Source organism: Stegostoma tigrinum, chromosome 5, assembly GCF_030684315.1.
Source record: "Stegostoma tigrinum isolate sSteTig4 chromosome 5, sSteTig4.hap1, whole genome shotgun sequence".
Classification (NCBI taxonomy): Eukaryota; Metazoa; Chordata; class Chondrichthyes; order Orectolobiformes; family Stegostomatidae; genus Stegostoma; species Stegostoma tigrinum.
This window is the reverse complement of record NC_081358.1, coordinates 3,573,414-3,594,901: the sequence shown is the minus strand read 5'-3', so window position 1 is coordinate 3,594,901 and position 21,488 is coordinate 3,573,414. Positions and strand designations below refer to the sequence as shown.

General features: G+C 45.0%; 1 protein-coding gene across 2 annotated transcripts; it reads left to right on the top strand.

Moving 5' to 3' along the window:
- Positions 1 to 10,984: 10,984 nt before the first annotated feature.
- LOC125452106 (probable G-protein coupled receptor 141) lies at positions 10,985 to 21,203 on the top strand. 2 transcript variants are annotated; one of them, XM_059646316.1, is made up of 3 exons: positions 10,985 to 11,101; positions 14,699 to 14,851; positions 20,131 to 21,203. In XM_059646316.1, the coding sequence occupies exon 3, from the start codon at positions 20,162 to 20,164 to the stop codon at positions 21,047 to 21,049; it is 888 nt and encodes a 295-aa protein (XP_059502299.1). In that variant the 5' UTR covers positions 10,985 to 11,101; positions 14,699 to 14,851; positions 20,131 to 20,161; the 3' UTR covers positions 21,050 to 21,203. The 2 variants fall into 2 exon arrangements, with proteins under 2 accessions (XP_059502299.1, XP_059502300.1); XM_059646317.1 differs by having other exon boundaries at positions 11,014 to 11,101; positions 14,704 to 14,851.
- The last annotated feature ends 285 nt before the right edge of the window (positions 21,204 to 21,488 follow it).

Below are 21,488 nucleotides of genomic sequence, written 5' to 3'. Positions count from 1 at the left end.
AATGTCCTTGGCCACTGAAGTGTTCCCCCACTGGAGGGAACATTCCTGTCTGGTGATTATTGTGGAGTGTCCATTCATCCATTGTTGTAGAGTCTGAATGGTTTCGCCAATGTACCATGCCTTGGGGCATTCTTGCCTACAGCATGTGAGATAGACAATGTTGACCAAGTCACATGAGTATCTGCCGTGTACGTGCTGGGTGGTGTTCCCATGAGCGATAGTAATGTCCACATTGATGATCTGATATGTCTTGCAGCAGTTGCCTTGACAGGGTTGTATGGTGTTGTGGTTGATGTTGTCCTGAAGGCTGGGCAGTTTGCTGCAAACAATTGTCTGTCTAAGCGAGTTTTGAGAAGATTTGTAGCTCAGGTTGAGGTTCTGGATGTGAGTTTGCTCGCTGAGCTGGAAGGTTCGTTTTCAGACGTTTCGTCACCATTCTAGGTAACATCATCAGTGAGCGCTCACTGATGATGTTACCTAGATTGGTGACAAAACGTCTGAAAACGAACCTTCCAGCTCAGCGAGCAAACTCACATCCAGGTCTGTTTAAGGTTTGGCAGTTGTTGGAAGGCGAGAAGTGGAGGTGTAAGGATGATCTTGGTGAGGCGCTCATTGTCGTTGGTGATATGTTGAGAGTTGTGAAGAACATGGTGCAGTTTCTCCACATCCTTGGTATCGACCTAGTGAACCTTTGCTGCACTCCCACTATATGGCAACATGTCATCTCTTAAGTAGGGTTACCAAAACTGCACGCAGAATTTCACCTGCCAAATTAATTTCATCTGAAGAAATTTCTTCACTGCTTGTTGGAGGTGCTGGTGGGGTCACCCATCGTTCTGATAGCCTTGTTGGATGTTTTGAGAGACCGGGTATGTTTCGCGCCTGCGCCGTTTGCAAGGTTGCAGCTTACATCTGGTCCACATGCTTGTTCAGCACTGCCTCTCCTGATCTCACGTTGACCATTCCTCTTATCCTGCAGGGCCATTCCCATGGTTTTGACACCAAACTTCGCCCCCTGAAGTAAACTGTGTCTCTCTCTTAGAGGAGTCATGGTCTGGCATTGATGTTCCTGATGCCATTTCACCAACCCCCATGCCCAGGAAGATCAGATTTAACCTGGTGTGGAGCCTCCTCCCCATTAACAACCCTGCTGGAGCTGTCCCTGTAGTTGCATGAGGAGTGGCCCTTTAATCAAATAGGAATTGGGGCAGTTTGGCATTGAGGGAAGCTGGACGCTCTTTCTTTGAGCCTACCTTCAAAGATTGGACTGCTCTTTTCCCCAGATCACTGAACGATGGATTGTATGGAGCTGTCCTTACATATCGAATGCCATTTGGCTTTAGGAAATAATCAAATTTCCTGCTAGTAAATGATGGTTCACTGTCTGTTACCAACATCTCTGAGAGTTTGTGTATGGCAAAGATGCTCTCAACTGGATGTGAGTTTGCTCGCTGAGCTGGAAGGTTAGTTTTTAGATGTTGCTCATTGGAATAATGTTCTAATGTTCTAACCCTAACCATCCCAACACCCACTAACGAAGCTGCATTAGAACATTGTGATGGTTAGGGTTAGAACATTAGAACATTATTCCAATGAGCCACCACACACTGCAGCACAGAGGAACTACGAAGAGCAGAAGAAAATCACCGAAACAGCGTATTCAAAAAGAATGGGTACCCTATGAACACAGTCCGCTGATTTCTCAGCAACAAACCCAAACAAACAGACAAAACAGGCCCAGAAACCATAACCACTCTCTCCTACATCAAAGACATTTCAGAAATGACTGCCAGACTACTTGGACCTCTTGGCATCAGGGTAGCCCACAAACCCACCAACACATTAAAACAGCAGCTAATGAACTTAAAAGACCCTATACAGACAACAAGCAAAATGAACGTCATCTACAAAATACCTTGCAAGAACTGTGACAAACACTACATTGGACAAACAGGCAGAAAGCTAGCCACCAGGATACATGAACATCAACTGGCCACAAAACGACATGACCCACTATCACTCGTATCCTTACATACAGATGAGGAAGGACACCACTTTGATTGGGACAACACATCCATCCTAGGACAAGCCAAACAGAGACATGCACGAGAATTCCTAGAAGCATGGCATTCCAACCGGAATTCCATCAACAAACACATTGATTTGGAACCAATCTACCATCCTCTGAGAAAAAGAACAGGAAATGACATCACCAATGCAGGGAATGACATCACCAACCCAAGGAAACCTAAACAGATAAATAGAAAGCGGGGCTTAACACCAGCGCTTCGTCGGAGGCTCACTGATGATGTTACCTAGAATGGTGACGAAACGTCTGAAAACTAACCTTCCAGCTCAGCGAGCAAACTCACATCCAGAACCTCAACCGGAGCTACAAATCTTCTCAAAACTCATGCTCTCAACTTTTCAACTGTCATCCTTTGTTTGATGAATGAACTCTATGCATGCCCAAACACTTTGAACAGGCATCCACATTGTCAAAAAACACACGTCCCATGAAGGGACTGGTGTGTTTGATTTGTAAGTGAGTTTCAGATGTAACCGGCCATTCCACAAATATGGGGGAAAGCTGCAGGTGGTACTTTTTGTCCTTGTTGGCACTCTGGGCACTGCCCCACCAACATGGTTATGTTAGAATCCAATCCTGGCCACCAGACATATCTCGATTTTCACAACCCTTCGATAACCCTGGTGGATTTCAGCCCGTATCTGGTAGTGACCTTTCTCAGGAGAATCATACTCGTTCCCCATAATGATATGCAATCCTCTGCAGTGATCTGATTTCGTGCAGCCCAGAAAAGTTTTGATTCTTGTTGTAATGGCCTTTTTGTCACCCCATCACCACCATTGCTTTCAGTTTTGCCAGGAGCAGATATTTTTGTATCCACAATCTGATATTGTCAAAAGTGTCTGGAATTGTGTCCAGAAAGTTTAAAACCAGAATGAATTCTTCTAGTACTGAGATTCTCTTAGTGGTAGGGGTTTAGATGGAGCAGAATTTGAGGAGCATCCAGGAGGATTTTATAGAGCAGTATGGAAATAGTCCAACTTGGGAAGGGCTCATACTGGACCTGGTGTTGGGGAATGAGCCCGGGCAGGCGGTTGAAATTTAAGTAGGGGTTTACTTTAGGAATAGTGATCACAATTCTGTAACTTTTACAATACTCAGGGACAAAGACGACAGTAGTCCTAAAGGAAGAGTGCTAAATTGGGGGAAGGCCAATTATAGCAAAATTCAGCAGGAGCTGGGGAATGTGGATTGGGAGCAGCTGTTTGAGGGTAAATTCACATTTGATACGTGGGAGGCTTTTAAAGAGAAGTTGATTCGAGTACAGGGCAGACATGTCCCCGTGAAAATGAGGGATAGAAAGGGCAAGGTTAAAGAACCATGAATGACAGGGGAAATTGTGAGAGTAGCAAACAGGAAAAAGGAAGCATATGTAAGAGCTAGGTGACTGAAAACAGACGAAGCTTCGGAAGTATGTTGGGAAAGTAGGACCAATCTGAAATGAGGAATTAAGAGGGCTAAAAGTGGTCATGAAATATCCTTAGCAAACAGGGTTAAGGAAAATCCCAAAGCCTTTTATTCATACATAAGGAGCAAGAGGGTAACAAGGACAAAGGAGGGAAGTTCTGTGAGGAGTCAGAAAAAGTGAGTGAGATTCAGAATGAGCACTTTGCGTTGGTATTCACTGAGGAGAGGGACATGATGGATGTTAAAGTTAGGGATAGATGTTTGATTACTCTAGGTAAAGTCAGCATAAGGAGGGAGGAAGTGTTGAGTATTCTAAAAGGTGAGGGTGGACAAGTCCCCAGGTCCGAATGGGATTTTTCCCAGGTTACTGAGGGAAGGAAGTCAGGAGGTAGCTGGGGCCTTAACAGATATCTTTGCAGCATTCTTGAGCATGGGTGAAGTCCCGGAGGACTGGAGAATTGCTAATGTTGTCCCCTTGTTTAAGAAGAGTAGCAAGGATAATTCACGGACCAGTGAGCTTTACATCAGTGGTGGGGAAGCTGCTGGAGAAGACACTGAGGAATAGGATCTATTTACATTTGGAAGAAAATGGGATTATTAGTGATTGGCAGCATGGTTTTGCGCAGGGAAGGCCATGTCTTACCAACTTGATAGAATTCTTTAAGAAAGTGACAAAGTTGATAAATGAGGGAGGGGATATCATATACATGGACTTCAGTAAGGTATTTGATAAGGTTCCCCATGATAGGCTGATGGAGAAAGTGAAGTCACATGGGGTCCAGGGTGTACTAGCTAGATGCATAGAGAACAGGCTGGGCAGCTGGAGACACAGAGTTGTAATACAAGGGAGTTTCTCAAAATGGCGAACTGTGACCAGTGGTGTTACAAAGGGATCCGTGTTGGCACCACTGTTGTTTATGATCCACATAAATGATCTGGAGTCCAGTCCCTATACACCTGTATTCCTCATGCAGATGGCCTCAAGGCGCTCTGCTTCTTCCTGTCCCGCAGGTCCGACCAATCCCCCTCCACCGACACCCTCATCCACCTCGCCGAACTCGTCCTCGCCCTCAACAACTTCTCTTTCGATTCCTCCCACGTCATACAGACAAAGGGGATGGCCATGGGTACCCGCATGGGCCCAAGCTATGCCTGCCTCTTTGGAGGTTACGTGGAACAGTCCCTCTTCTGCACCTACACAGGTCCCAAACCCCACCTCTTCCTCCGTTACATTGATGATTGTATCGGCGCCGCCTCTTGCTCCCCAGAGGAGCTCGAACAGTTCATCCACTTCACCAACACCTACCAACCCAACCTCAAGTTCACCTGGGCCATCTCCAACACATCCCTCACCTTCCTGGACCTCTCAGTCTCCATCTCAGGTAACCAGCTAGAAATTGATGTCCATTTCAAGCCCACTGACTCCCACAGCTACCGAGAATACACCTCCTCCCACCCACCCTCCTGCAAAAATTCCATCCCCTATTCCCAATTCTTCCACCTCCACCGCATCTGCTCCCAGGATAAGGCATTCCACTCCCGCACATCCCAGATGTCCACGTTCTTCAAGGACCGCAACTTTCCCCCCGGAGTGGTCGAGAACGCCCTTGACCGTGTCTCCCGCAACACATCCCTCACACCCCACTCGCCACAACCGCCCCCAGAGGATCCCCCTCGTTCTCACATAACACCCCACCAACCTCCAGATACAACGCATCATCCTCCGACACTTCCGCCATCTACAATTCGACCCCACCACCCAAGACATTTTTCCATCCCCACCCTTGTCTGCCTTCCGGAGAGACCACTCTCTCCGTGACTCCCTTGTCCACTCCACACTCCCCTCCAACCTCACCACACCCGGCACCTTCCCCTGCAACCACAGGAAGTGCTACACTTGCTCCCACACCTCCTCCCTCACCCTCATCCCAGGCCCCAAGATGACTTTCCATATTAAGCAGAGGTTCATCTGCACATCTGCCAATGTGGTAGACTGTATCCATTGCACCCGTTGAGGCTTCGTCTACCTTGGGGAAACCAAGCGGAGGCTTGGGGACCGCTTTGCAGAACACCTCCGCTCGGTTCGCAACAAACAACTGCACCTCCCAGTCGCGAACCATTTCAACTCCCCCTCCCATTCCTCAGACGACATGTCCATCCTGGGCCTCCTGCAGTGCCACAATGATGCCACCCGAAGGTTGCAAGAACAGCAACTCACATTCCACTTGGGAACCCTGCAGCGCAATGTTATCAATGTGGACTTCACAAGCTTCAAAATCTCCCCTTCCCCCACTGCATCCCAAAACCAGCCCAGCCTGTCTCTGCCTCCCTAACCTGTTCTTCCTCTCACCCATCCCTTCCTCCCACCTCAAGCTGAACCTCCATTTCCTACCTACCACCTCATCCCGCCTCCCTGATCTGTCCGTCTTCCCTGGACTGACCTATCCCCTCCCTACCTCCCCACCTATACTCTCCTCTCTTGTTTTCTCTCCAACTTCGGTCCGCCTCCCCCTCTCCCTATTTATTCCAGTTCCCTCTCCCCATCCCCCTCTCTGATGAAGGGTCTAGTCCCGAAACATCAGCTTTTGTGCTCCTGAGATGCTGCTTGGCCTGCTGTGTTCATCCAGCTCCACACTTTGTTATCTTGGATTCTCCAGCATCTGCAGTTCCCATTATCACTGGAAGAAGGTATAGATGGTCTGATTAGCAAGTTTGCAGATGATACTAAGATTGGTGGAATAGCAGATAGTGAAGGGGGCTGTCAGAGAATGCAGCAGAATATACATAGATTAGAGGTTTGGGCAGAGAAATGGCAGATGGAGTTCAATGCAGGCAAATGTGAGGTGATGCATTTTGGAAGATCCAATTCAAGAGCGAACTACACGGTAAATGGAAAAGCCCTGGAGAAAACTGATGCACAGAGAGATCTGGGTATTCATGCCCATTGTACACTGAAGGTGGCAACACAGGTCGATAGAGTGGTCAAGAAGTCATATGGCATGCTTTCATTCATCAGACATGGTACTGAATACAACAGTTGGCAGGTCATGTAACAGTTGTATAGGACTTTGATTCAACCACATTTGGAATACTGCGTATAGTCCTGGTCGCCACTTTACCAAAAGGATGTGGATGCTTTGGATATGGTGCAGAAGAGGTTCACCAGGACGTTGCCTGGTATGGAGGGTGCTAGCTATGAAGAGAGGTTGGGTAGTTCAGGATTATTTACATTAGAAAGATGGAGGTTGAAGCGGGTCCTGATTGAGGTCTACAAAATCATGAGAGGTACAGACAGGGTGGATAGCAAAAAGCTTTTTCCCAGAGTGGGGGACTCAATTACTAGGGGTCATGATTACAAAGTGAGAAGCGGAAGTTTAAGGGTGATGTGTGTGGAGAGTTCTTTATGCAGAAGGTGGTGGGTGCCTGGAACATGTTACCAGTGGAGGTGATGGACGCGGGTACGATAGCATCATTTAAGATGCATCTCGGCAGATACATGAATGGGCAGGGAGCAGTTGGATACAGATTCTTCGAAAATAAGCGACAGGTTTAGATAGAGGATCTGGATTGGCACAGGCTTTGAGGGCCGAAGGGCCTGTTCCTGCGCTGTAATGTTAGTTGTTCCTTGTTCTTAGTAATTGCACCACTGCCAGTGATTGGCAGCTCAAGCAACTGCACTTGCCACTCGGCCTCCTGAATGGTGCTCCAACTTGTAATTGTATTCAGAATAAGAGCCCACCGCCGACTTTGATCCGAAGTTATGTACGCATGGCCCTGTCCTCTTTAAGTGGGCTGAGCAGGGGCTTGTGATAACACAGTGTGGAGCTAGATGAACACAGCAGGCCAAGCAGCATCTTAGGAGCACTAAAGCTGACTTTTCAGGCCTAGACCCTTCTGATGCTGCTTGGCCTGCTGTGTTCATCCAGCTCCACACTTTGTTAACTCGGATTCTCCAGCATCTGCAGCTCCTATTATCTCTGAGCAGGGGTTTGTGGTGGATTACTTGTACAAATTTACATGGGTAAAGGCATTGGTGGAAATTTCTTAAACCAAAGATGACTGCCAAACTTTCCTTCTTTCTCTGGCGTTTCTTCATTCGGCAATAGCCAAAGTCCAGGAAGCATACGCAATCAGATATTCTTCCTTGTTGGACCACCGGTGAGCAAACACTGCATTGATCCCATACTGGGAGACATCACTTGTTAGCACCACATCTCACTTGGGACAGTCATGTGCCAACATCTCTGATGACTATAGCTGCTTCTTCACTTCCCTAAATGCTACGTCTTAGCTGCAAGGCTGACCCTTCTTCAATTTCAAATGTAATGGTGCCAGGGTGGAGGATAGGTTCCTTATGAATTTTCCATAATAATTCACCAACTTAAGGATAGACCTAAGCTCTGGTACAGACAGAGGAGGTGGGGCACCTTTGTTTGCCCTCACTTTATCTTCAATGGGTATAACCTGGTTTTGTAGATTCTGTAGCCTAGGTAGATCAAATGGTGTGTCTAGAACACATATTTTTCCCTCCTAAGGTGAACTCTCGCCTCATTTAAGCAGTATGTCCAAGTTCTCTAAATACCCTTTGTTAGTCTTGCTGGTTATTAGCACAACATCCAGATAAATGATGACTTGGGGTAGATCTTGTAAAATGTTCCCCATTGTTCACAGGAAAATGTCATAAGCTGATGATATCCCAAAAAGCAGTCTCAGGTATTGGTACAAACCTTTATTAATTCTAGCTTGTTTATGGGAATCCACATCTAATCGCAATTGCAAGTATGCTTGGCTCATGTCCAGCTTCTTGAAGGACAGCTCAACACCCACCACCTGTTTTCCTCATGAATTTTCTATGCAAGCGAGTATTTGTCTAGTTGCAAAAAGCAGTTTAGCATTTGTTTGAAATCCCAACTAAGGCAAATTGACCCATCAGGCTTTACAATTGGTACAACCAGTGCTGCCCATTTGCAAACTGAACTAGTTTGATGATTCCTTCACTTTCCAGCTTCCTGATTTCTGCCTCTACTTTTGCACCCAATGCAAACGGCACTGGGTGGGCCTTGCAGAATCATTGAACTGCTTCTTGGACAAAATATAAGGTGGTGTTGTCCCTTTTGATAGTCCCAAGACCTAACTGATAAACATCCAGGTATTTAATTAGGACTTCACTCAGGCAGACGTTTTCTAATCAAAAAATATTGAGCCAATCAAATTGAATTGTCTCAACTAATATTGCCCCATCAAGCTTGGGCCCAAACCTTTTACTACAACGGTGGTAACTGTTCCAGCTGCTTCTCATAAGAGACCAGAACTGAAGTTATACCCTTAATCTGTAGGTGCCCCCCCAGTACAGGTTGTCAGCCTGGCTGAGGTCTTACGCAAACTTTAGGTTTGGAGTCCCAGAAAGAATTTTGGTAAAGGCTGGTACCGCAATCACTGATACAACCACAATTAGAACTGGGTGACCAGAATAAAAAAGATGCTTATTTTGATTGGTTTTGATCAGGATGTTGCTAACAAATTTAACTGTTCCAAATAAGTCTGTAGGTAGACCTTTAAGGGTGTGCACTCTCGTGGATACTGGCCGATGAGTTCTCTTACTTAATTCATGCCGAGTGGCATGCGTTGGCTGTCTCAAGTCCACATACCAGTAGGATCTACAACTGTTGTTGGCCTAGATCCTAGATAAGACCTTAGCTGTTTGGTTGATGCTTGGCTTTGTTTGGGGGTTTTCCTGTGAGCTGACCTAAGACTTCTGTTCATTCAAATGGTGTGCTGCACACTCAGTTGGCCTGGAGAGGATGGCCACTTCCATTGGCGTACACTGTACAACACAAACACCACTTGCCACATTTTCTAATGACAAAGCCAGTTGGTCTGTCTATTTGAAAGCCAGCTGAGCTTCAGCTAGTAGGCATATTTGAATGGTCACATCATTAATCCCAATCTCCTCGCCACTGAAATAACTCCACAAAGAGTGGTATTCCATCACCAAGCCATCCTTTATTGACACACACATAGCACAAGACACTGTCACAGCTAGCTCAGAGCTGACTCCTGGTGAGCAGAACCTCCATTGGCCAGGACTTCCTGATTGGACCAGGTTAACAGTCTCAGTCAGAGAACTCATATTCTATGAGATTAACCTGGGTGACCTCATCCCTATCATACACGGACTAGAAATACAACCTGTGTTTGACAACTGTCAAATCTTATCAAGTATTTTCACAATCTACCATTGAAAACTTGCATTTCATGTGTTTGTAACTTATTTTCTTCAAATGTAAGACCCTAGTTTCTGAATGAACTATACCATATCCAAACATTATGTGAAATGCTCTCATATTATAGTCACAATTTTCTAGATGATCCTTTACAGCAAGATTACCAATTAGCCCTTTCTTACTACACAACATAAAACGCAATTTCCCTTTTGACTAGACCTCCTAACTGCCTATTCTACTTCATTTTACTAGTTTCACTTCCTGTTCATCTGAATTCCCTCTCAGGCTCCCGTGCCCATGCCAATCCAGTTTAAACCTCCCTGCAGCGCCAGCAAATCTCCCTGTGTGAATGATAATTCTGACCCAGCAATGATTTACTCTGTTCATCTTGTATGGATCCCATCTGCTCCAGGACAAATCCCAATAGTCTCAGAAATCTGAAACCTTCCTCCTATACCAGATTCCTGGTCACATGTTCAATCTCTCACTTCTCTTCTCTGCTCATAGCAACTGGAATCAGAAGTAGCCCTGAGATTATTATCTTGGAGGCATTGTTTTTCATTCTTCCTTCTCATTCCTAAAATCTGCTCTCAGGACCTCACGCCCCTTCATACCACAGTAATTAGTACTGAAGTAGATCACAACCTCTGGCTGATCATCTTCCCTGACGGATGTTCTGCAACATCACAGATGAGGAAAAATATTTTCTCACAGAGAGTCATGAGTGTTTGGAACCCTCTATTTCAAAAGGTGGTGGACAGTCTTTTGAATATCTTAAGCCAGAGTTAGATAGATTCTTGAAAAACAAGGGTCTAGGCCCGAAACGTCGGCTTTTATGCTCCTGAGATGCTGCTTGGCATGCTGTGTTCATCCAGCCTCACATTTTATTATCTTGGAATTCTCCAGCATCCGCAGTTCCCATTATCTCTGAAGGTTAATGTTCGTCAGGGAAAGATGGGAATGGAGTAATCACATCAGCCATGAGCTTATTTAGTGGTGGCTCAGGGTCGAGGGGCTGAGTGTTTTGACTCCTGGTCAAAAATCTCTTCTGAGGGACTTTGATTAGGTATGTTCTGACAGAACTTGATTATTAAGCAAGGGCACTCTAGATTTTCTCACTACAAACGATTGCTCTCCTTTAGCTTGTTTCTTCAACCACATTGTAAAATGCTATTGTGGTTTTCTTCAATTTCCTGGACTTAGACAGGATGACATGCATTATGGGTAACTGGTGAATAATATTATACTGCCATGATTCACAGGAGGAACAATTAGGGTCTTAGATTCAGCTCGTAGCCTTCTTCAAGACTCTAGTTTCTAGTGATGTTCCTTGATCTCTGCGTCATACCTTGAGAGCTCTTTTTCTGCATTAAAGATACAGGTACTACATAAATACATTAATTGTAAAAATTGATTTGAAGTAGCAACATTTTATTGAGGGCATATGATTATATTTAAACACATTCCAGCTTACACATACTGGGGAGAGATTAATAATTTAACTGATGGATGTCTTGGCCAGCCACTGATGTATGGAACCTGTGGCTTTGAGACTTGCTGGGCATCAACTTTCTAACAGATTAAAGCTAACATTGTTGAAAATGTATTTGCTTAAAATAACTAGGTTTGTTATTGCTAGTTAATAAATTTACATGATTATGATTGATACATATAACTTGTGATTCTATAAGTAGTTAATAGGTGACACATTAATACTTTTGATTGTGAATTCAGATTAGAAGAATACATGTATCTCAGAGAAATATGGACATGGGCAAGTAGAGATGCAGGTGTACAGCTATGGATGGATTTGAAAATAAGGATGAGATATTTTAAAAAGCCGTTGTGTGTGTGGGAATCGATGCACATAATTGGGAAACAGGACATGATGCAAGTTAAGAGAAATTCTTCAGTGAATGACTTCATATTATTGCTGGGGGGGAAGAGGAAGTATCAGTTTGGTTTAATTGGTCATACCATTCACCTCCAAGCCATAGGGTTCTAGGTGCAAATTCCACTGTAGAGACATGGATACAAACATCTGTGCTGATTCTTCAGTAGCACATGTACAGAGTGCCATCTTTCAGGTGAAATATTAAATTGAGCCCCAATCTGCCTGGGTAGGTAGAAATACAATATTTTGTAGTACTGTTTGAAGAATGATAGAGGAGCCATTCCCAGGATCCTGGCAAATTTTTATCCCTCAGTAAATATTATTAAAAACCAGATTATTAAAAATCAATTATTATCATGTTGCTGTTTTGGGAGACTGCTGTGAAAATTGCCTGTCTTACAATACTGATGACATTTCCAAGTACTAACTGACAGTGAAGTCATTTGAGATGCCTTTTAGAATGTGGGAAACCCAGCCAGGTGAGTGCTGGAAAAGTTGTACCTGGCAGTAGCAAAGAAGGAAAAGTTGCACAATGCTAGGGAAGTGGAAATCTTAATGATGGGATGGGAGGTCATTTTGGAATAAAAGTTAACACTAAATTTGCAGGCAGACTGCTTTAATCTCAGGCTTTCAGTACAGAGAGGGATGAAGTAAAGGAGTGATGGCACAGAGTTTGAAGTAAGGACTGAAAGTTATGGTCTCAGTTTTTTCAATAATTCATTGGAGAAAATTTCTGCCAATCCAATACTGAATGTCAGATAATCAGTCTAATAGTTCAGGAACAGTGGAGTTGAGAGCAGTGATGGTGAAGTACAGTTTGTTGTTATCAACATACAGTAAGAGCTGACACTGTGCTTTCAGATGACATCACTGAGGGTAAATGTGTTGGTTTGAAATAGGAGGGGGCCACAAATCAATCTTTGGTGATAGCAGAGGTAACAGCATGGGAGCAGGGAGAGAAGTCAAAAGCTATAGCAAAATAACAAAGAAATTAGGTAAGATTCACTCAGCTAGATGACAGCAGAGAAGGACTGGAGGAAGATGGAGTGGGCTGAATGTGTCAAAGACTGCAGACTGAAAGGATGAAATTGGCAAGTTTATCTTTACAAAAACTTATTTTGTTCTTTCAATTAACTGTTGTGTGGTCTAGTGGCTTGGGCAGAAACCTGTTTGCAGGGATTCAAATACAATATTGTAGGAAAGATAACAAAAACAAAGTGTGGGGCTGAAAGAGCACAGCAGGCCAAGCAGCATCTTAGGAGCATAAAAGCTGACATTTCGGGCCTAGACCCTTCATCAGAAAAGGGGGATGGGGAGAGGATTCTGAAACAAATAGGGAGAGAGGGGGAGGTGGATTGAACATGGATAGAGGAGGAGAGGTGGAGAGGAGAGTATGGGTGGGGAGGTAGGGAGGGGATAGGTCTGTCCGGGTAGGACGGACAGGTCAAGGGGGGGGGGGATGAGGTTAGTGGGTAGGAAATGGAGGTGTGGCTTGAGGTGGGAGGAGGGGATTGGTGAGTGGAAGAACAGGTTAGGCAGGCGGGGACGAGCTGGGCTGATTTTGAGATGCAGTGGCTGGGGCGGGGGGGGCAGATTTTGAAGCTGGTGAAGTCCACATTGATACCATTAGGCTGCAGGGTTCCCAAGCGGAATATGAGTTGCTGTTCCTGCAACTTTCGGGTGGAATCATTATCGTACTGCAGCAGGCCCAGGTTGGACATGTCGTCTAAGGAATGGAAGGGGGAGTTGAAATGGTTCGCGACTGGGAGGTGCAGTTGTTTATTGCGAACTGAGTGTAGGTGTTCTGCAAAGTGGTCCCCAAGCCTCTGCTTGGTTTCCCCAATGTAGAGGAATCCACACCGGGTACAGTGGATGCAATATACCACATTGGCAGATGTGCAGGTGAACATCTGCTTGATGTGGAAGGTCATATTGGGCCCTGGAATGGGGGTGAGGGAAGAGATATGGGGGCAGGTGTAGCACTTCCTGTGGTTGCAGGGGAAAGTGCCAGGTGTAGTGGGGTTGGAGGGGAGTTTGGAGCAGACAAGGGAGTCATGGAGAGAGTGGTCTCTCCGGAAGGCAGACAAGGGTGGGGTTGGTAAAATGTCTTCAGTGGTGGGGTCGGATTGTAGATGGCAGAAGTGTCGGAAGATGATGCGTTGTATCCGGAGATTAGTGGGGTGGTATGTGAGGACTAGGGTAATTCTCTGTTGGCGTTTATTGCAGGGTTGGGCTGTGAGGGATGAGATGCAGGAAATGCAGTAGACACGGTTGAGGACGTTCTCAACCACTGCAGGGGGGAAGTTGCGGTCCTTAAAGAACGAGGACATCTGGGATGTAGGAAAGCTTGGGAAATAGAAATATGTTCAAGGACTTTGGAAAGGAAAGCAAGGTTGGAATTGAGGATGGTAGCTTGCAAGGATAGTCAGGACAAGGTTCAGTTTTTTAAAATGGATTCTGATGGCAGATTTAACTGCTTAATAAATAGAACTTTTACAACATTGATTTACATGGGAATCAAGGAGGGGAGGTTGGGTGATCAGCAGTTTAGAGTAAATGACTGTCATAGACAAGATAACCTCTGAGAAGACATGAAAGGAAATACATGCAAATCCAGACTAAGTTGTGAGTTCAGATCTATGACAGGGAAGAACAAAGCGATAGTTTCATTCGACAAGTTGGTGGAAAGGAGGGATATGGCAGAAGTAGCTGATCAAATGGTCTCAAGAAGCTCTTGAGCTAGTTTGCACTTAGGATTGGGAAGGACATTGGAGAAGGGTTTAAGGAGACAGTTTGCATTGGAGAAAAGAACTCAAGGACCGGTTATTTTTGCATTCCAGGATGGTCATGGAATAATGAGTGGTTTTAACAGACAACAGCAGGATCCATTGTATTTTATGTGGTCCAGCCAAATTTGACTTAACCATTTCTCTTTCATTCCTCTTCAAGTTTGCATCCCTTACATATAGGTTAGCAGACAAGAAGGCCAAACTGGAGGAGTGGCCAGCAGTGTTGAGGCAGGGGAGGGGTAGATAGTTTTTGTTTTACTGGGGATTAGGCATCAGGGTGTTTTTCCTCTTTCAGAGAAGGAGCGGGAGCAGCAGAGGAAGTGACGAGGACCAGAGGGGCAGCCGGGAAGGAAAGCAGTGACCATATATATCAGCAAGGCGGCTAAACCCGAGACTCTACAACCGTAGAGTCTCCCACCCGCCCTCCTCCTCTAACCTAGTTAATAAGGTAAGGTTCATTCTAAACTTTCTCTATTGAATATAAGTTTGTTATTAATTTGTTATTATTACTTGACGTAAGCTTTCTACTTTAGTATTGAGTGGGTGTTCAGATAAGTGGGGTATGGATGCTAGGGCAGTTGCTTGCTCCTCCTGCAGAATGTGGCAGTTGGGAGATGTGGCGCACGTCTCCGCTGGCTACATCTGCGGGAAGTGCACCCAACTACAGCTCCTTGAAAACCGTGTTAGGGAAATGGAGCTGGAGCTGGATGAACTACGGATCATTCGGGAGGCAGAGGGGGTAATTGAGAGGAGTTATCGGGAGTTGGTCACTCCTAAGGCTCAGGACGAGGATAGATGGGTTACAGTTAGGGGGAGGAAAGGGGACAGACAGACAGTGCAGAGATCCCCTGTGGGCATTCCCCTCAGCAATAAGTATACCGTTTTGGATACTGCTGGGGAGGATGACCTACCAGAGGAAAGCCATAGTAGTCAGTTCTCTGGCACTGAGCCTGACACTGTGGCAAAGAAGGGAAGGGGGCAGAATAGAAAAGTACTCGTGGTAGGGGACTCGATAGTTAGGGGAATCGACAGGAGATTTTGTGGTCAAGATCGGGATTCCCGGAAGGTATGTTGCCTCCCTGGTGCCAGGGTCCGGGACGTCTCCGATCGGGTGTATAAGGTTCTAAAAGGGGAGGGCGAACAGCCAGAAATCGTGTTACATATTGGCACAAATGATATAGCCAGAAATAGGATAGAGGATATAAAAAGTGATTTCAGGGAGTTAGGATGGAAGCTGCAGAGCAGGACGAACAGAGTAGTGTTCTCTGGTTTACTACCGGTGCCACGAGATAGCGAGGTGAGGAACAGGGAGCGGGCGCAGCTGAACACGTGGCTACGCAGCTGGTGTAGGAGGGAGGGCTTCAGATATGCAGATAATTGGGATGCCTTCTGGGGAAGGTGGGACCTGTACAAGAAGGACGGGTTGCATCTGAACTGGAAGGGGGCCAATGTCCTGGGTGGAAGGTTTGCTCGAGTAGTTCGAGAGGGTTTAAACTAGTATGGCAGGGGGGTGGGAACCTGAGCTGTATACCAGAGGTGAGCGTTGATGCAGGTGAGGCAGTAGCAAGAGGTAGACCAGCTAGTGGGAAGGATTTTCCTGGGAAGGAACCAAGGGATCGGTTAAAGTGTGTTTGCTTTAATGCAAGGAGTATCAGGAATAAAAGTGATGAACTTAGAGCATGGATCAGTACCTGGTGCTATGATGTTGTGGCCATAGCAGAGACATGGGTTTCTCATGGGCAGGAATGGTTGCTGGATCTTCCAGGGTTTAGAACATTTAAAAAGAATAGGGAGGGGGGAAAAAGAGGAGGGGGTGTAGCACTACTAATCAGAGAGGGTATCACAGCTACAGAAGCTTCCATTGTCAAGGAAGATCTGCCTACTGAGTCAGTATGGGTGGAAATTAGGAACAGCAAGGGAGTAGTCACCTCGTTAGGGGTTTACTACAGGCCCCCCAATAGCAGCAGGGAGATTGAAGAAAGCATAGGTCGACAGATTTTGGAAAAGTGTGCACGCAGTAGGGTTGTTGTAATGGGTGACTTTAACTTTCCTAATATTGATTGGAACCTCCTTCGAGCAGAAGATTTGAATGGAGCTGTTTTTGTAAGGTGTGTTCAGGAGGGTTTCCTAACTCAGTACGTTGACAGGCCGACGAGGGGAGAGGCCATTCTAGACTTGGTGCTCGGAAACGAGCCGGGGCAGGTATCAGATCTTGTGGTGGGAGAGCATTTTGGTGATAGTGACCATAACTGCCTCACATTCTACATAGCTATGGAGAAGGAGAGGATTAGGCAAAATGGGAGGATATTTAATTGGGGAAGAGGAAACTATGATGCGATTAGACATGAGTTAGGAAGCATGGACTGGGAGCAGTTGTTCCATGGTAAGGGAACTATAGACATGTGGAGACTGTTTAAGGAACAGTTGTTGGGAGTGATGAGTAAATATGTCCCTCTGAGACAGGCAAGAAGGGGTAAGATAAAGGAACCTTGGATGACGAGAGCGGTGGAGCTTCTTGTGAAAAGGAAGAAGGTAGCTTACATAAGGTGGAGGAAGCTAGGGTCAAGTTCAGCTAGAGAGGGTTACATGCAGGCAAGGAAGGAGCTCAAAAATGGTCTGAGGAGAGCCAGGAGGGGGCACGAGAAAGGCTTGGCAGAAGGAATCCGGGAAAACACAAAGGCATTTTACACTTACGTGAGGAATAAGAGAATGATCAAAGAAAGAGTAGGGCCGATCAGGGATAGCATAGGGAACTTGTGTGTGGAGCCTGAGGAGGTAGGGGAAGCCCTAAATGAGTTTTTTGCTTCTGTCTTTACGAAAGAAACGAACTTTGTAGTGAATGAAACCTTTGAAGAGCAGGTGTGCATGCTGGAATGGATAGAGATAGAGGAAGCTGATGTGCTGAAAATTTTGTCAAACATTAAGATTGACAAGTCGCCAGGCCCGGACCAGATTTGTCCTCGGCTGCTTTGGGAAGCGAGAAATGCAATTGCTTCGCCACTTGCGAAGATCTTTGCATCCTCGCCCTCCACTGGAGTCGTACCTGAGGACTGGAGAGAGGCAAATGTAATTCCTCTCTTCAAGAAAGGAAATAGGGAAATCCCCGGCAATTATAGACCGGTAAGTCTCACGTCTGTCGTCTGCAAGGTGTTAGAAAGGATTCTGAGGGATAAGGTTTATGACCATCTGGAAGAGCATGGCTTGATCAAATACAGTCAACACGGCTTTGTGAGGGGTAGGTCATGCCTTACAAACCTTATCGAGTTTTTTGAGGATGTGACTAGAAACGTTGATGAGGGTCGAGCTGTGGATGTGGTGTATATGGACTTCAGTAAGGCATTTGATAAGGTTCCCCATGGTAGGCTCATTCAGAAGGTCAGGAGGAATGGGATACAGGGGAACTTAGCTGCTTGGATACAGAATTGGCTGGCCAACAGAAGACAGCGAGTGGTAGTAGAAGGAAAATATTCTGCCTGGAAGTCAGTGGTGAGTGGGGTTCCACAGGGCTCTGTCCTTCGGCCTCTACTGTTTGTAATTTTTATTAATGACTTGGATGAGGGGATTGAAGGATGGGTCAGCAAGTTTGCAGACGACACAAAGGTCGGAGGTGTCGTTGACAGTGTAGAGGGCTGTTGTAGGCTGCAGCGGGACATTGACAGGATGCAGAGATGGGCTGAGAGGTGGCAGATGGAGTTCAACCTGGATAAATGCGAGGTGATGCATTTTGGAAGGTTGAATTTGAAAGCTGAGTACAGGATTAAGGATAGGATTCTTGGCAGCGTGGAGGAACAGAGGGATCTTGGTGTGCAGATACATAGATCCCTTAAAATGGCCACCCAAGTGGACAGGGTTGTTCAGAAAGCATATGGTGTTTTGGCTTTCATTAACAGGGGGATTGAGTTTAAGAGTCGTGAGATCTTGTTGCAGCTCTATAAAACTTTGGTTAGACCGCACTTGGAATACTGCGTCCAGTTCTGGGCGCCCTATTATAGGAAAGATGTGGATGCTTTGGAGAGGGTTCAGAGGAGGTTTACCAGGATGCTGCCTGGACTGGAGGGCTTATCTTATGAAGAGAGGTTGACTGAGCTCGGTCTCTTTTCATTGGAGAAAAGGAGGAGGAGAGGGGACCTAATTGAGGTATACAAGATAATGAGAGGCATAGATAGAGTTGATAGCCAGAGACTATTTCCCAGGGCAGAAATGGCTAGCACGAGGGGTCATAGTTTTAAGCTGGTTGGTGGAAAGTATAGAGGGGATGTCAGAGGCAGGTTCTTTACGCAGAGAGTTGTGAGAGCATGGAATGCGTTGCCAGCAGCAGTTGTGGAAGCAAGGTCATTGGGGTCATTTAAGAGACTGCCGGACATGTATATGGTCACAGAAATTTGAGGGTGCATACATGAGGATCAATGGTCGGCACAACATTGTGGGCTGAAGGGCCTGTTCTGTGCTGTACTGTTCTATGTTCTATGTTCTATCAAAGAGAGAACTGAGAGGGTCATTAAGCAAATCATTAGCTGGAGAAATCTTGTCATGAATGGAGGGTCAAAGGCTAGACAGCTGAAATTTTACATGCATAACTTATGAACTGAAGGATAGTTTCTTTCTGGGACAGATGCAGAATGGAGTACAGTATGGTCTGGAGTGGCAAGTGATATGAAGAAGTGATCAGCGATGATCTTGTCTGTTAATATGATTGGACTAGCAAGGTGACATGATGTGGCAAAATCATATGAGGAAGCCACGGATATAGTTTACATAGAGGGGAAGATTTACTGTAAATATAAGGGGCAGTGAATTCAGTGGAAAGCGAACATAATTAGCTTGGCTTCACCCTTTCCCCCAAAACTGCACTCTGTTTTCAGCCAGCACTTGTTAGCCCAATTGACATAATTCTCACAAATGACAACGAAACAATATGTTTCTTAGATATCTGCACCGCCATGGCCCAATTAGTTTGTATTTGTTGGTAATTATTGCGTGCAATATCTCACAAAGCGGGGCTATTTTTTCTGAGCTGATTGCAACACCAGGAAATCACCACTATCAGGAGACTCCCAACCAAAGCAGGAGCGTTTTTTTTTATTCATTACAAGATGAGGGTGTTTCTGGCTAGGCAGCATTTATTGCCCATCCATAATCAACCAGAGGGGAATTAAGAGTCAACCACATTGCTTTGGGTCTGGAGTTTCACATAGGCTAGACCAGTGAGGATGGCAGTTTCTTTTCCTAGAGGACATTAGTGAACCAGGGGGGTTTTCCTGAGAATCAGCAATAGGCTCACAGTCACCATTAGATTCTTAATTCCAGGCATTTATTGAATTCAAATTCCACCATCTGCCTTGGCAGAATTCCAACCGGGGTCCCCAGAACATTATCTGGATTTCTAGATTAACAGTCCAGTGATAATACCACTAGGCCATTGCCTCCCTTGACGTTAGGTTTATGAACCCTAAAGTTGAGTGATAGCAAGATAAACTAGGAACAAGAATGGACAGCCTGGTTAAAAAAAAGGCTGAGAAGTTGAAAAGTTTTTAAGAAGAGAGATGTGAGAAAATGGATGGGTGATTTGGATGGGTTGAAGGGGAATTTCTAGTATGCAGTCAAACAGAAGGAATGTTGTAACAACAGGCATGGATACAAGTGAGTGAAAGGCCAAGTTAGATCATATGCTAAGCATTGACAGTTTGTTGAAAACATTTTTATCTACCATACATTTTTCTCTTGAAGGATTTGGCGAAAAAAAATTAACGTATCAACAATGAATAATACAACATCCTTAACAGGGACATTCACAAGCAACAACTTCACATCCAATGGCTCATTTCACTGCAGTCCATCCGGATCCACTTATAATGCAGCTTTAATAGCAATTTACACCATCGTGCTCGTGGGAGGTTCTACTGGAGCCCTCATCATGACTTGGAAAATAAAAACAGACAGTAAATCTGTGACATCCACTGCCGTTGTAAATCTTATACTGATGCACACATTCTTTCTCCTGACTGTGCCTTTCCGTATCTCTTATTATGTTCTCAATGAGTGGAAATTTGGTGAAATATTTTGTAAACTGGTGAGTGCAATGATTCATGCTCACATGTACCTGTGCTTCATGTTCTATGTGGCCATAATTGTCATAAGGATGATCAGTTTCTTTCGAGAAAAGAAGACAGTGGATTTTTACCAACCTTGGCATGCAGTTGCTGTGAGCCTAGTTGTCTGGGTATTGGTGTTTCTTGCTGTTTTCCCACTGTTTCTAACGTATTTTGACAGCTCTCAAAAGGATGGCAAATGTTTTCAATTCACAGTTACAACTACATCATCTTATGTGAAGGTTGTGAACTGTCTTGCAGTTATCACTGTGTTAACAACTTTTGGTGTTTTACTTGCCATCCAGATGGGCATAATAGCACAACTGATGATCCGTTACCAAAATAATCTTCTTAATCAGCAAGAATTTGGAGCTCAAACAAAGACACTGTTATTTATATTAATTATGATTTGTTTCGTTCCTTACCTCGCATTCAGGCCGTTTTATATAAGCCAACTGCAATGTTCATTGATTTTAAGTATTACGAATGAAATATTATTAGCTGTGACATCAATAAGCTGTTTTGATGTGCTTGCCTTCCTAGTGGCTTCCCGCTGAGAAATCAGCCATTTTTGATTTTAAATTTGTGCTGATATCAATTTTCATGCATAATATAAGCACCATTCAAGTTTCCAATCTGTTGCAATTGTACTTGCTATAAGTTATATATCATACACAGGCCACTGTTACCTGCAAGCACAAAGATCATGTGCAGGCGTATACCTTTTTTAAAATTTAAACAAAAGCATGAGTAACAATAATTCTCTGGTGAATTTTCCACAGAAATATCACACCCAATCTAAGTTGACTGTCCAAAAAAATCAGCACCCTTATCTCATGCTGTATAAATTGCTGCTTCCTTTGAAATAGGTATTCTTGCATTACTGAGCTGGTGACTGCAAGATGAAAATGCTTCAACTACACGTCTCGTCTTAACAATATTCAAGACCTGTGCTACCAGGCCACTATTTATAACATTAGTACCAAAAGCAATATA

Coding starts and splice junctions, on each gene's coding strand:
- LOC125452106 (XM_059646316.1), top strand. CDS start 20,162: ATGAATAATACAACATCCTTAACAGGGACATTCACAAGCAACAACTTC.